Source organism: Chenopodium album, chromosome 12, assembly GCF_948465745.1.
Source record: "Chenopodium album chromosome 12, dcCheAlbu1.1, whole genome shotgun sequence".
NCBI classification, from domain to species: Eukaryota; Viridiplantae; Streptophyta; class Magnoliopsida; order Caryophyllales; family Amaranthaceae; genus Chenopodium; species Chenopodium album.
The window spans coordinates 32,182,203-32,198,045 of record NC_137845.1 but is presented as its reverse complement, the minus strand read 5'-3'; the positions used below and the strand labels follow the sequence as shown (position 1 = coordinate 32,198,045).

The 15,843-nt window shown below is 38.6% G+C and overlaps 1 protein-coding gene and 1 non-coding gene across 2 annotated transcripts; one reads left to right on the top strand and one right to left on the bottom strand.

Moving 5' to 3' along the window:
- Positions 1–2,727: 2,727 nt before the first annotated feature.
- LOC145571113 (uncharacterized) lies at positions 2,728–3,349 on the bottom strand. The gene is made up of 2 exons (XM_081630197.1): positions 3,190–3,349; positions 2,728–2,978 (listed from the first exon to the last, which is right to left on the bottom strand). Exons 1-2 carry the CDS (start codon positions 3,347–3,349, stop codon positions 2,728–2,730), a joined length of 411 nt encoding a protein of 136 aa, XP_081486323.1.
- A 1,138-nt stretch (positions 3,350–4,487) lies between these two features.
- Positions 4,488–4,592, top strand: LOC145573442 (small nucleolar RNA R71). The gene has a single exon (XR_014097469.1). It is a non-coding gene; the product is annotated as a small nucleolar RNA R71 (small nucleolar RNA).
- Positions 4,593–15,843: the final 11,251 nt, after the last annotated feature.

The window sequence follows — 15,843 nt, the reverse complement described above, 5'->3', positions numbered from 1 at the left end:
GCTCTTCTAGTTCATTGAGCTTGAGCAATCTCTTTTCACCGGCCAACAACATATCCATGTTTAGCTTCTTGATAGCCCACCACACTTTATGTTCGTATTCCACCGGCAAATGACAAGGCTTCCCATAGACTAACCGATAAGGGGTTATACCTATTAGAGTCTTGTATGCCTTCCTAAGAGCCCATAGCGTGTTATCAAGTTTGAGCGACCAATCCTTCCTCGATTTGTTCACCATCCTTTCAAGAAGATTCTTGATTTCTCGATTCGACACCTCCACTTGCCCTTGAGTTTGAGGATGGTAGGGAAGACCAACTTTGTGATGAATTCCATATCTCTTGAGAAGAGCTTCAAATTGCTCTTTGGCGAAATTAGAGCCTCCATCACTAATTAACATCCTTGGAACACCAAATAAAGGAAAAATGATCTTCTTTAGAAGCTTGAGCACAACCTTATGATCATTGGTAGGAGAAGGTATGGCTTTAATCCACTTAATCACGTAATCAACCTCTACCAAGATGTATAAATTCCCACAAGAGGAAACAAAATGCCCCATAAAGTTGACACCCCACACATCAAAAGGCTCAACTTCTAAAATGTTTTGTTGAGGCATTTCATCTCTCTTGGTAATGCCACCACTTCTTTGACACCTATCACATCTTAACACAAACTTGCAAGCATCCTTATGCATCGTCGGCCACCACAAGAGAGATTGAGAAATCTTTGCCACCGTCTTGTCAGCACCGCCATGACCTCCACATGACAACGAGTGGTAATGCTCAACAACTCCATCAATTTCATGGTCCGGCACACATTTACGAAAAAGGCCATCTCCACATTGTTTGAAAAGGTATGGGTCATTCCAAAAGTACCTTTTCACCTCCTTAAAAAACCGTTTTTATTTTGTTGAGAAGAGAGATCCAGGGGAATGACCCCACAAGCAAGAAAATTTGCTATATCCGCATACCATGGGCTAGATGCCAAACCCATATCCATAAGAGTTTCAAATCCCATTTCCTCATTGATTAACACATCCTCCTTGTTATCAAAAGGAAGCCTAGACAAATGATCCGCCACATAGTTCTCCGCTACCTTTTTGTCTCTCATTTCCATGTGAAAATCTTGGAGGGAGAGAACCCAACGGATAAGACGTGGCTTTTCTTCCTTCTTTGGTCATGAGATATCGAGCCGCTATATGATCCGTGTACACAATCACCTTAGAGCAAATAAGATAGGATTGAAACTTGTCAAATGCAAACACCACTGCTAATATTTCCTTTTTCGTTGTAGTGTAGTTCCTTTGAGCTTCATCAAAAGTTCTACTTGCATAGTAGATGACATATGATCTTCCTTCTTTCTTTGGCCCTAGCACGGCACCTACTACAAAGTCACTAGCATCGCACATTAGCTCAAAAGGCAAGCTCCAATCCGGAGCTTGCACAACAGGAGAGGAAATGAGAGCCTCCTTGAGCTTGTGAAACGCCTCAAGGCAAGCCTCATTGAAGCTAAAAACAACATCCTTTTTGATTAATTCGGTTAAAGGTTTGGCGATAGATGAAAAATCTTTAATGAACCTCTAGTAAAAACTGGCATGCCCAAGAAAAGCTCTTACTCCCGTGATGGAGGTAGGAGGGTCAACTTTGCAATCACCGAAACTTTGGCCTCTCAATGCCATTCTTTGAAACTTTATGGCCAAGGACAATACCCTCCTCATCCATAAAGTGGCATTTTCCCCAATTCAGAACCAAGCTCGTCTCTTGACACCTTTTAAAAACTTTTTCAAGATCATAAAGGCAATTGTCAAAAGACGAGCCACCAACACTAAAATCATCCATGAATGCCTCAATTTCTTTTTCAAGCATCTCAGAGAAAATAGAAGTCATGCATCGTTGGAAAGTTGAAGGAGCATTGCATAACCTGAATGGCATTCTTCGGTATGTAAATGTTCCATATGGATATGTGAAACTGGTTTTCTCTTAGTCACTTGGATGGATAGGGATTTGGAAAAATCCGGAGTACCCATCTAAGAAACAAAAGAAAGCATGGTGAGAAAATCTTTCCAACATTTGGTCCATGAATGGTAGAGGAAAATGGTCCTTCTTTGTATTTTTGTTCAATCTCCTATAATCAATAGACATCCACTACCCGGTCACCGTCCGGGTGGAGATTTCCTCTCCTCCTTCATTTTTGATGATGGTCATTCCACCCTTTTTGGAACTACATGAACCGGGCTAACCCATTTGCTATCGGAGATAGCATAAATGATGCCCGCTTCACGTAGTTTCAAAATCTCTTTCTTGATAACCTCTTGGAGGTTAGGGTTCAACCTCCTTTGAGGCTCAATGGAGGTGGATTGATCATCTTCAAGATGAATACGATGCATGCACAAAGAAGGGCTAATACCCTTGATATCATCAATGCTATACCCTATCACATCTTTATATTTTCTCAAAACATCAAGCAATTTTCCAAATGAAGTCCATCAAGGCTAGCATTGACGATAATAGGGTATTTTCCTTCATTATCAAGAAAAGCATATTTCAAAGAAGGGGTAAGGGGTTTGAGTTCTACCTTGGGAGGAGGCATAGAACTCTCCTCTAATTTCTCCTCTTCTTGTTCAAGCTCGATTGCCATTTCTTGTTCAACCTCATCCACCTTCGAGGTTTCCTCCAAAGCCATGACGAACTCTCTTGCCTCTTGTGAATGAAACCCTTCCTTGCAATTAAGAGCTTAAATCATTGGATCTTGTGGCCTCATCACTACCCTCCCCAAACGATCTAACTCCTCATTAACAACATCAACTCGGTGGCAGTTCTCAACAATAGGGGTCTTGAGTAACTTGGAGAACTCAAAGAAAATCTTCTTATCGGCCACCTCCCATGTAATGGTGTTATTCTTGCAATTAATGACCGCCCCCATGGTTTTAAGAGCTTCACGACCCAAGATCAAAGGAGTATCAACATCCTCCTCCATATCTACCACTACAAAATCACATGGCACATAGATATGCCCAGCTTGAATAGGAACATCTTAAAGCTCACCACAAGAAAGTTTATTTTTCTTGATAGGTCGGCTAGTTGAATTGTTTTTCTTGTGGGAATCATTTCAATATTTAGCTTTTGTTCAATGGAGGGGGGAATTAAGCTAACACTTGCTCCTAAATCGGCAAGGCACCCCTAGGTTCCATGTTACAGATCTTAACTGGTAAAGTAAAGCTTCCCGGGTTCATCTCTTTCTTTGGCATCTTGTGTTTAACGAGTGCACTAACTGGATGAGGGAAGGTAATGAGCTCATTATTGAGCTTCCTCTTGTTGTTTAAGATGTCTTTGAGAAATTTGGAGTAGGAAGGCATTTGGGTAACAACCTCGATGAAAGGGAGACTTATGTGCAGTTCATTACACTAAGGAATTTTGCTAATTTATCTTTCAAATTTCTCTCCAGAAGCCTCCCAGGAATAGGAACCAGCTTATCTAGATTCCTAGTCTCACTAGGACTTGAGGTTGTTTTCTCATCATGGTGCTTCCTATTCTCTACATTTTCTTCTTTCTCAACACCTTTGTCTTCTTCAACTCTCTTCTCCACCCTCACACTTTCTTCTTCCCCATCTTTAGGCCCTTCATAGGATGTGACCGATCTCAATGTAATTTCCTTGCAAGAATCGGGTTTCAAGTTGTGAGAGGGGTTAGGTTGTGGTTGCGTGGGTAAAGTAGAAGGTGAGTTGAAAGATACTCTCTTGGCCAATTGGGCTAATTGTGAATCAACCATCTTGTTATGAGCTTTGACCTCTTGCATTTGTTGATTCATGGCTTGGAGTTGTTGAAGAATTTGGGTTTGTGTGGAATCCGATTGAGGTGCTTGATCTTGACTCCTTTAAGACCCTTGATTTTGATTGTTGTATTGGTTTTGGTTGTTGTATTGGTTGTTTCTTGGGTAGTTACCCCTTGGGTTTTGGTTTTGAGGTGGAGGTGGATTTTGATATTGAGGGTTGGAATTGTATGATTGTTGAGCTTGTTCCCCCATTGTTGAGGTTGAGGTGCAAATCCGGGTGGTGGTTGCCTCCAAGCTACTCCTCCACCACTTCCCCGAAATCCATCTTGCCTTGTGTTGTAAGCCGGAACATGTTCGGGGCTCAAGCCTCCACAATAAGATGTATCATGGTTTGTACCACCACAATTTTGACATGAGAAAGAATTGACTTGAGAGGAGCTTGCCCCACTATTAACACTTGTGTTCAACTTTGCAAGCCCCTTGGTCAAAAGCTCTATTTGATGTTGTAATTGATCAACCTTCTCTAATTCATACATACACTTTTCTTCGGTGTATTCCTTCTTCTACCACCCCAAGAGTAGTTCTTTGCCACTTATTCAGTCGTTGCCTCGACTTGGTTTTGGGGGATCTTGATCAATTGTCCACCAGCCCCCGCATCCAAGTTAGCTCTAGACATGGGTCCAATCCATCATAGAAGAATCGCATTAGCAAGCTTTGATTGTATTCATGGTGAGGACATGCTTGTACCCACTCCTTGAACCTTTCCCAAGTTTCACTAAGACTCTCATCCATTTCTTGTTCAAACGATGCAATCTTCCTTCTCATCTCGGCGGTCTTTTCCTCAGAAATAAACCTCCTCAAGAATGCGTTGACTATCTCTCTCCATGTTGTGAGAGAATTTGGCCTCACTTGCTTGAGACACTTCTTAGCTCTACCCGAAAGAGATTGGTGAAATAGATGCATTCGGATGTACTCTTGAGAAACTTGATTGGTTTGAATCATGGCACATAGCTCAAGGAATCTATCAGGGTGCTTAATAGGATCTTCCCTTGGAGAACCCGAAAATTGCTCCCCATGTACCATCCTTGTGTATTGGGGATGAATGGTAAAGTTGGTTTCCGTGATGGGAAGCAAGATCCCTCCCGTGAGCTCATAATCCTCCGGGTTTCAAACTCACGAAACAAAACTTCATCGTCTTCTCCCGCCATTGTCTCACTTTGAGAACTTGAAGAACAAGAGTCACTCCCATTATCAACAATAGAACCAAGACCTCTTCCTTCTTCTTGATAAAGCCTACGGACTTGTCTCAATGTTCGGTCAATCTCGTGGTCAATGTTATGTGTGGGCGGGCCTTGAGATCTCCTATGCATACACCAAAGCTAAGCAAACAATTAGCAATGAAAAGTAGGATAAAACAAGAAAAACAAAAAGAAAAGCAAATAAAATGACTCTAACAATAGCAAAAATACATGCAAAACAAGCCATCTCCCCGGCAACGGCGCTAAAATTTGATCGAGGTGGAGTAGGTCCTTGAATCTACTACCCTAATCAAATTAATTCACTAGTAGAAAAAACAAAATTGGCACCGGTTCAAAACCGGTGGGTTTTGAACCGGTGCCAATTTGGGGGGTGCCAATAATTGCATTAAAAGCCACCGGTTTGAACCGATGGGAAAGCTTAAAATTGGCACCGGTTAACCGGTGCCAAAAATGTCCCTTTTTTTTCCCTTAAAAATTTAGCAAAAAACTAATACAACACCAAATATAATAGAAATTCATAATCAGTAATTACACACCAAATGCTACACCAAATATAATTGAAATTCATAATCACCAAAATGATATGTATATACATAATACATTAATACATAATATAATTTAAATTCATAATCAGTAGTTTTACACTTGCCCAAAAAAAAAAAAATAAACAAATGGATTCGACGAGAAGCAAAACAGCATGAGCTCAGTAGCTGAATTGCAGAAGCAGTATCGACCATCAATTTTCTCCTCCGACCCCGAATTCGACGAAGATGACTCACGAACTGAAAATTGAAAAAAAACAAAACGATTAAATTCGGATAATTATACCCGAAAAACACAAAATTATACAAAAAAATTGAAAAAAAAACAAAATCCCCGAAAAAAAAATAACCTAAAAAATTCAAAATAAAAAAAAACCCAAAAAACACATGCATGTACCCATTAAAATTGATTAATTAACCCAAAATTAAACCAAAAAAAAACGAGAAAAATGGAATTAAAATACAAAACCCATTAAATTCGGATAATTATACCCATAAAAATTGAATTAAAATCCAAAAATCGATTACATATACCCAGAAAAATCGATTAAAATCCAAAATCGATTACTTAAACCCTAAATTAAATTCAACAAAATCGATTAAAATCGAATTAAACCAATAAATTAAACCCTAACCTCGTATAAATTATACCCAGAAATTGTTGTTGTTGTTGATGTCGGTGGGCTTTGCGGCGGTGGTCGAACTTTGTGATACTAGGATCAAAGCTTAAACATGATACTAGAAACCAATAAAGATCAAAGCTTTAAACCTAACATGGTACTAACATGCTATCAGAAAAGAGTAAAAGGCACCTTAAACATGATACTAGAAAGCAATAATAACATCCTAACGTGATACTAGGAATTAAACAAATTTAAACATGCTTTCCACAAGAATAGAGCAATAAGATTACATACTTTGATGCCTCGTACCTTTTTCTAATAACAAAATACACGCGTTAGTAACTTCAACGAAAAGTATAAAACAAACAATTAAATTAAGTAATTGAAATATAGATTTGGGACCAAACCCTCAGAAATTATAACCTTTCTCGTCTAGGGCGAAGGCAACTTCGAACTCGGCTAGGTGTGTCTAGTGCTAATGTATGAGGAATTGTGTTTGAGGGAAGGTTTAGAAAAAGAATATAGAGAAGGAAAGCTTCTAGCTTTAGAGAGAGAAAATAAAGAGATGATTGTTGTAGATGATTAAAAAAAAGGGGAGATATGACCTCTATTTATCAGAAAATAGAGAGTCAAAGAATAAGAAAAGAATCCGAATTCGAATCGAATTAAAACTCGTTGGTCAGCAGTTTTTGCGAATTTTGTTTTTATCATAACTTTTGATCCAGAAGTTCAAATAAGTCATATAATATGTCGTTGGAAAGAAATTGAAGTTTTTTTTCCAACCTAATTATAATCAGATTTAAATCTTTTGTAGATAAAAAGATGTGGCCGAGATAGTGGAAGGGTGTCAGTTTTGGATAGAGTTTCGTATTCCTTTCATATCTTTTTCGTTATACCTCGGAGTTAATATTATAATATGTCATTGGAAAGATAATTTCAAGGTCTATCCAACCATATAAGATTTAGATAAAAATTATGAGTCGCGAAAATAATATCTAACTGTCTTTGAACATCTTTAAATTCAAATAGAATTAGGTCTTAAAAAAGGAAAGTTTTAAAAAAGGAAAGTTTTTATTCCATTTCAAATTCCTTGATTTTATCTTTTCAAAAAGGATAATTAAGATATTTTAGAAACTCATAGAGGCTTCTAATTAAATCCTAACTAGTTTAGGAATAGGATTAAACCTTTGGACCCTCCACATGATCATTGGGCCGTAGGTAAAATCCGGTTTGAGCCCAGTTTAGTATTTTGGCCATAACTTCCTCATTATTCATCGGAATTGGTCTTATAATATATCGTTGCAAAGGTCTTTTCAAGCCCCATCCAACTACACTATTATTAGACCCATATCATGGACCAACCTAAACTGGAATGCACGTTTTTCATAAATAGGGTAAGAAAAGAAATATTTTTAAAAACAGAAAGAAGAGATATTTTAATAAAAACATCCTCATCACTAGACTTTTTACACTTTCACTTCGATCGATAATCAATGACATGAAAGGTATTCATCACTAGGTTTGGTTTTGGGGAGACACATTTGGGTGTCTACAGAAGCCCCTACTTTGACTGAGTTTGGAGAAACGCAAGTTTCGAAAACAAAAGTCAAAGTAGCGATAGGGACGGAGAATGATTCAGAACGTTCTGCGATCCTAAATCACTCTTGTAACGCCGATACCTACAAACTATCGTTAGTTAAAACAAATAAAAGAGTTAAGAAATGCGTATCTTGCACCGTCGAGCACACGTCTCTTGAGGTAACTGATTTGTTGCATTTGCTTTGACGACCTTCCACAAGCTAGAGAACGCCATCCCGCCTAAAGACTGCTACGCTTGTAACTGCCTCCAATTTCCTTTGTGATAATCTTCCGCAAGCTAGGGAACACTATCGAAGATTGTTTAGCTTGAAACGATCCTCTTCCGGTTTGTGACCATTTTCCACATCTTAGGAAACACGATCAAAGATAACTCCGCTTGAAATCACCTTCAGTTGTTGCGATAATATTCAGAAGAAAATTACCGAAGATCAACGCCTGTCGATCCTTAATGCTGCTTGAATTTTGTTGTTGATGCTTTGGATGATGACAATCCTCTTTTCTTCAGGAACAGTTGTCAACACGACTCTTGTATGATGTATGACAATCCGATTTAGGGAAAGTTGTCAATGCGACTCTTGTATGATATATGACAATCCGATTTAGGGAAAGTTGTCAATGCCACGTAACAATCCATCCTTGGAAATGTTGCTACGATGAAGCGACAATCCGTATCTCGGAAAATTTGCCAAAATCCAATTTTGGGAAAAGTTGCCAATGCTTCGTAACAATCTGTCATAAGAACTTTGCTACGATCGACAATCCATGTCTTGGAGTATAACTCTTGAAAGCAATCCACCTTGGAAATTTGCCAACGCTATGCGACAATCCTTTTAGGAAAATATTGCCACTATTAACAATCTGCGTCTTAGAACATTTGCAAAAAAGAGTCGACCGACAATCCACTTCGGGAAAATTTGCCACTTATTGAAATGAATGACAATCCACGTTTGAGGAACCTTTGCCGAAATTTATGATGAGTAGAGACCTACGACAATTCTTTGGGAAATTTTTCCATAGGGAACTATGTGTATGACAATACAATCTCAGAAATATTGCCAAGGATTTGATTCATGTATGACAATCCGAACTTGGAAAGCTTGCCAAATAGAGAAAGAGTACGACAATCCATGCTTGGAAACATTGCCAATTTGAGATGACAATCCAATCTTGGAAAAATTGTCGAAGATTTGATGAATGTATGACAATCCGAACTTGGAAAAACTTTCCAAATAGAGAAGGAGTACGACAATCCACAATTGGAAACTTTGCCAGAGATGACAATTCAATCTTGGAAAAATTATCGTTTAAGAAGAATGCGCGACAATCCACTTTTGGAAATATTGTCAGTTGGGGATGACAATCTAATCTTGGAAAAATTGTCATATAAGTGCTTTCTTTTGAACCGATGCCTTGGTTCTTGTAATGAGCCAATGTTTAGGCGCTTAAGCTAAGTGAGACGATCGTCGTCAAGTCAATCACTTACTGCGATTGTAATTGAGTCGAAAACTAATCATGTCAATTTGCTTATAGGGGCTAGCTGGCGTACCAAGGAACCTGAAATCGCTGTATGAGGTCCGCATAACCCAATATGGGACCACGCATCTCATTGCTACTCCGGCACACGCTGGAAACCGTTGTCGCCGCGTCCTCGCTCTATCGTCAGGCGACAGATTTTGTCGCCAGACGACAGCCTTGTCGTATGACGCTGGAGTCAGGTTTTCATTCGCGGTTTTTCGAAAAATCCGGGAATGTTCTTGCTCACTGAAATGTACCTGCATTTATATTTTGGACTATAGGACTTTGCTTATCTTTCTTTAGGGTTGACCTAAGACTTAGTGTTGCTTGACTCATTGACTTGACATGACTCAAGGTATAAACTTAACTTAATGATGACTCACTTCGTGTGACTCGTGTGTGCATAGTGTTGACTCCTGAAGCTCGATATGTACATGACTCGAAATGCAGAAAACAAAAATTTCCGTCATTTTTGTGGAGGGTACCAACTTTCTCCCGAAAATGAAAGACGCAAAAAGGAAGAAGTTTTTTATGGTGCATGTTGAATGAGTTTAGTCAAACGTTGTTTGATACTATCTCTCAAGGTTCAAGGATTAACTCATCCTAGGCTATCTCAATTGTTGACTCAATGATGAAAGTATTTGGGTAACTTAGGCGCGGAGGCTAAGTACTTCATACTTTGTGATGCAATGATGAGTGATGAGTGATTTTGTTATGACAAAGTATGTTCCAACGTTGTGTTAAGATTTCATGACAAATGGTTCCTAAGGGAAAGACTATTTGGTCATGTATCTGTGTAGTGTGTGAAAGTGACACTAAAGTTAGGCTGCAAGGGCTAAGTGTGTGGAAAAATATATTAAAAAGAGTCAAATGATGGTGTCTCTTAAGCTAGGTAAGCTAATGATGTGAGGATCAAGCCCCCAAGTCTAGCTCTAAGTGAATAGGGATGAGCATTGGAGATCCTTTGATATGATCATGGTGTGAGTGTGTGAATGTGAATATGAATGCATGTTTATTATGGCCGCAGCCCTTTGTGAGGTTGCCTACGTATCCATTAGGAATCAGGCCGAACGTAGCTCTAGCCGAACCTCACACAAGTATGTGTATACCTCAAAGAGGTCTTTTAAGGGTTGTAACGTGGTTAGGCTAAAGGTTGAGGAAGAAAGGGATAAAGGCTCAAGACCCTAGATAAGCCCCCAAGGTGTGCAACCTTGCTTTTGAATCTTTGTATTTATATGCTTGAGGTTTTTCATTTTTGAGCTCTTTCTCTTTTTTTTTTTTTTTTTTTTTTTTGCTCTCTTTTTTGCTTTTGCATTTTTTTTTATTTTGAACCTTTTTTGATAAGTGTAGGCAATCCCGATCATGCGGTCTATCACTCACTTGGCATTCATGTTTCTCAGGCACGGTACCGAGCACTCGATAAGATACGCAATCTGAGACATGTTCATATCAAAGCCATGTTCATATCAAAGACATTGGAACACTTGCCCTTTCGCCACTTGTATTGTTTTTGCTATTTTAATTTTTTGATTCACTCAAGCTTTTGAAATTGCATAAGTTACACACCATCCCATCCCAAGATTAGGTAGATGTGGGTTGAAGAAAGAAAGGTCTATCGTTAGATGAGGCTCAAAGTGGTTTATAAAGAAAGGATTGCATATTTGAAGGGTGAAAGGTGATATGATGTGGCTACAAGGAGTGCCTCAAATTATTGGTATACCTTGTGCTTAGTTCGACATGGATTTTTTTTATTTTTTATTTTATATTTTTTATTTTTTATTTTTTTTAATGCGATGTAATGAAATGATCATATGTAAGGAAATAAATGCTCATTTTATTAAAAGGGGAAGAAATAATGATCCTACAAAATAAATCTAAGGAGAAAAAAATTATGCCTATGCTAGACTTATTGGGGAAAGGAATAAAAAAGAAATAGAAAAACAGGTCACGAAATCTAGTCGTTGAAGCTCGCCTCTTGTCTTACTCGGTCTTCTTGCCCACTGGAGGTATAGGAAGCTTGTTATTGTCGATCAAATATTGGATTGCTTCCTTTAGCTTCCAACAGCTCTCGGTAGTATGACCCCTACCTTGATGGTACTTGCAGCATACATTTGGGTTCCAACTAGGCAATCTCTTCTCAAGTGGGGGATCTTGAATGGGTTCAATAGGAGTAAGGAATTTCTTTGCATGGAGTCAATCGAAAGCATCATCGTAGCTAATTCCAATAGGGGTGAAATCCTTTCTTAGTTGCTTTCTAAATCCTCGATTATCCATGGCTAAGATTTCATTAAGGTCGAAAGTACCAACACTGTTGCTAGAGTAGGTGTTTTCGGAAGAAGAAGGATAATCGTTCTTCTTTACTTTACAGCCACTGTTGTTATCGTTACTAATTCGGGCCTTCTTGTCGCGTGAAGGAACATGAAGGAGGCTTGAATCAATGAGGTCTTGAACACGATCTTTGAGAGCGAGACATACTTCGGTGGTGTGACCACGACCTCTATGGTATCAGCAATAAGATTTTGGGTCCCAATTGGGATACCGTTTTTTAGGCGGAGGGTCTTGACTGGGACCAATGGGGCGAATGAGACCTTGATCGTGGAGACAATCAAAAGCTTCATTGTAAGTCATTCCTATTGGTGTGTATTCTTCAATGGTCCGTTTTGCCCGTGGCTTAGGAGCATTGAGTTTTTCATTAGATCCTTGGTGAGAATTTTGTTAAACAACCATCATCCGATTTGCTAATCCTTCTACCACATTCAAGAGCATGGCAATGACATCTTGCAGTTTTCGAACGTCTTCTTTTTGACTTGACGAGTCTTCCCTGATATTATCTAAGAAAATACTTTCATCCTCCTCAATCACGGCCACTTCATCAAGAGAGGTTATATAAGCTGTCTCGATCATGGGCTTACCTATAGGTGTGATAAGGAGTGAAGGATCGAAGGATGTTTGATCTTCTGCGATGGCTAGAAGCTCGGATGTTTTATTGTCATCCATCAGATCTTGAATAGCTTCTTTGAGTTTCCAACACTCCTTAGTGTCGTGACCCTTTCCTTGGTGATATTTGCAGTGCTTATTAGGATCCCACTTGGGTGGCCTGGCTTCTGGAACTGGATCTTTGATAGGCCCTATGGGCATGACTAGTCCTTTGTGGTGTAGTTTTTTGAAAGTTGTTTCATAACTCATACCAAGTGGAGTGAACACTCTTTTCGACCGTTGGATTCGTGGTTTGGAGGTGATCGTAGCATGTACTTCATTAATGGGAGAGGAAGAAGAAGGATGGTCGTTCTTCTTTCCTCTCGCACTATTATCTTTCTGAAGGTCATCTTCAATGTCAATGCCTATATTATACACAGCCTTGAAAGTATTCAAGTTGTGTTGATATTTTAAGTGCTTTGCATATTTTTCTTGAAGATTCTTGATGAACATCCTCACAGATTCTTTCTCGGTAGGAACCTTGACCATATTAGCAGAAGTTTCCCTCCATTTGTTGAAGAAAGGAATGAACCCTTCATTTTCTTTTTGTTTTAACATCTCAAGTTGTCTGTGGTCTGTTTTATCTTTAATGTTGCACTTATATCTATCTATGAAAGCGTTTACAATTGACTCCCAACTAGAGGTTTTCTCTTTATCAAGAGAAAAGTACCATTGCTGACAAACAGTTTCTAAAGATAGAGAGAACACAGAATGAAAAGCTTTCTTATCTATTCCCTTAATATTCATTACAGTTTCAAAGGCTCTTAAATGAAAATAAGGGTTATCCATTGCCTTAAATTTCGGGATGTCGTTGGCATTGAACTTCTGCGGAAGAAGATCCTTGTCCACCAAGACCCCTTGTGAGCTAATGCCCTGGAATCTATAGTCATTGGATAATCTGCTCAAACTTTCCTGGATGAGCTTCATTTGCTGTTGTCTCACAGGGTCATTGATTTGAAGAGTCAGATTCTTCAACATTTCAGCCATGTTAGCCACTTGTCCCTTGAGTTCGTTGACTTCTTCCTGACTTGCCATTATCTTCTTAGCTTTCCTTTTTTGACCAAATGGCTTATCAAAAAGTGAGACTTGAACGAGAGTGTTGTCCTTGATTAATCGTCCTTCTCTCCTTGACCAAGTACTGTGGAAAGGGAAATTAAGGGATATTCATTGTTAATTATTTGACTCAACTCTATTTAACATGAAATAGTTGGAAGAAAGTAGGAAGAATAAATATTGTAATATGGGGAAAGCATGTAGAGAATGGAAAGATGATGTAGATGGAGAGATATGAAAAAATTAGGAATATAATGTACCCCCAACTCAAATGACGGAAAAAAACGACTCATGCATGAACCTAAGACATGGTCATGGTGACTATATAAAGTGTGTGCTAACACTAGTGAGTGTAGGTGACATGTTAAGACTTGTTTCTTGACCATGTGGCCAGACTATGTGACTAGACTCAAGCTAAGACTAAGTTAAGACCTCACATATATGCATTCAACTGGATAGGCTGTGGTATTTTAGTCATAACTTTTGATTTGTGACTTTGTTTGGGACGAAACCAACGCCAAATTAAAGATAAACCTCGGGGCTACAGATCCTTAGGTTGTACGACTCCTAGTTCTTCCTATAACTCCGGCTATGAGCCAAAACAAGTTGACGCTTGTGCAGTATACGGGAGTAAAAATCCGGGTTGACTCAAAGGGACTATGACTCGATTTTAGACATATTTATTAGCCAAATTAATTAACTAATTAATTAAGAAAAGTCGTTTAGTCCTTGGTTAGTTTATTTAATCATATTTATAATTACAAGTCAAACCAAACGATTAGTTAAATCACATTTAAGTATGCACAAGCAAATAATGCACAAGTAGTCAAATAGTCACAACATGATGCAATGAGTTTGCAACCTAACCATGGCTCTAGTTCTCTAAAGTTCAATGATATTGTTAGTCAAAGAGGGTCCATGGTTATGAGTCCGAATGCATCGCGCGGAAGCCTTACCTTTGGAAGGGTTAGTGCGTATGGATGGGACCCTGCAAGTTAAAAACTTGCTTCCAAGGTTTGGTGGATTCACAAACTCGAATGTACCCGCCGTTGCCAAGAGCGTTCGATTGGGTAGATGGAGCGTGAACCCCCAGAGGGTTATGTCCATATGTAGAACACATATGGGTTTCAGAAAAGAGAGAAAAACTCAATCTGGAAGTAGAATCGAGCCAACAGTGCTAGATATGGTCAAAACAAGAAGGCAGAGTTCTGGCTCGGTATTAAAAGAACTTGGCGCCAGACTACAGGGACTGTCGCCGCAAAAGTACCCCTGTCGCCAGGCGACAGAAGCAGTTTACAGGCGAAAAGCCTTGTTTTCTAGACGCTAGTTCTTACATGCCTCAGCAGGTATCTACGTTCTTAGAATTTTTCAGATTTCGAAGTATTATTTCAATTCTAGTTGAGAATGATATTTCTCAAATTTCCTACGTGTAAAAATCCTATGTTTTTGACTCATTTCGGATGGTCTATCCAATGACGACCTTTTTTATGCATATGATAATAACACTAATCAAAATTACGCACATGAAATACTTAGATACTTTTCGAGTCTCATCCACTCATTCTAGATAATTGCCGAAATAAATTTCAGGAATTAAAATAGAAATCCTCCCCAGTGGCATCGCCAAAAACTGTAGGGAATATTTCAAGCATTACCCCAAACTTGAACCCCACTGTGATCATACACTTAAGTATGGTGGCGTTCAAAGGGAAGGAAGCTAGAGCAAAAGAGTCGCCAACAAGTTTTAGGAACTTGTAAACCGTTCACAAGGTGAAGATTACACCCCTTAACGATCCATGAAATCGTCAACTCCAAAAGGTCTTGAACGAAATAGGGTTCGGGGATGAAGGTACAAATCCAACCTAAAAGAGATTGAACCTGCCCTAAAAATAAGCCTCTACTTCATTTTTCTCGTATTCATGTGCGCTTTCTGACTAACATGCAAACATTAGGTTAACCCTAAACCTGTTTATGTATGTTGGTTGAATTTAATGCACAGATAAAACTATTATTGGCGATCACTTGAATTATAATCATATTAACCCTAAACAAGATTATTAATTATCTTATTAAGCGTGATTACAAGTACAAATTCCCTTTAAACATGCATAAAAGGTGTGATCAAGCAATAACAATAAATATAACATATCAAGCAACATAATAACAATCATCATAATTATTATAATCATGTTAAAGCATAATAATAGCAAGATCCTAGGCATGATACTAACAAGATTAATAACAAATCCTAGCATGTCACTAAGCAATAAAGATCAAAGATTTAAACCTAACATGGTACTAACATGGTATTAGAAAAGAGTAAAAGGCACCATAACCATGATACTAGAAAGCAATAATAACATCCTAACATAATACTAGGAATTAAACAAATTTAAACATGCTTTCCACAAGAATAGAGCAATAAGATTACATACTTTGATGCCTCGTACCTCTTTCTAATAACAAAATACACGCGTTAGTAACTTCAAGGAAAAGTATAAAACAAACAAT

Excerpts from the sequence above, each read along its gene's own strand:
- LOC145571113 (XM_081630197.1), bottom strand. The coding sequence starts at position 3,349 with ATGCCTTCCTACTCCAAATTTCTCAAAGACATCTTAAACAACAAGAGG. Across the intron at positions 2,979-3,189 it reads TACTTTACCAGTTAAGATCT|TGGTAGATATGGAGGAGGAT; the intron begins GTAACATGGAAC and ends GTGATTTTGTAG.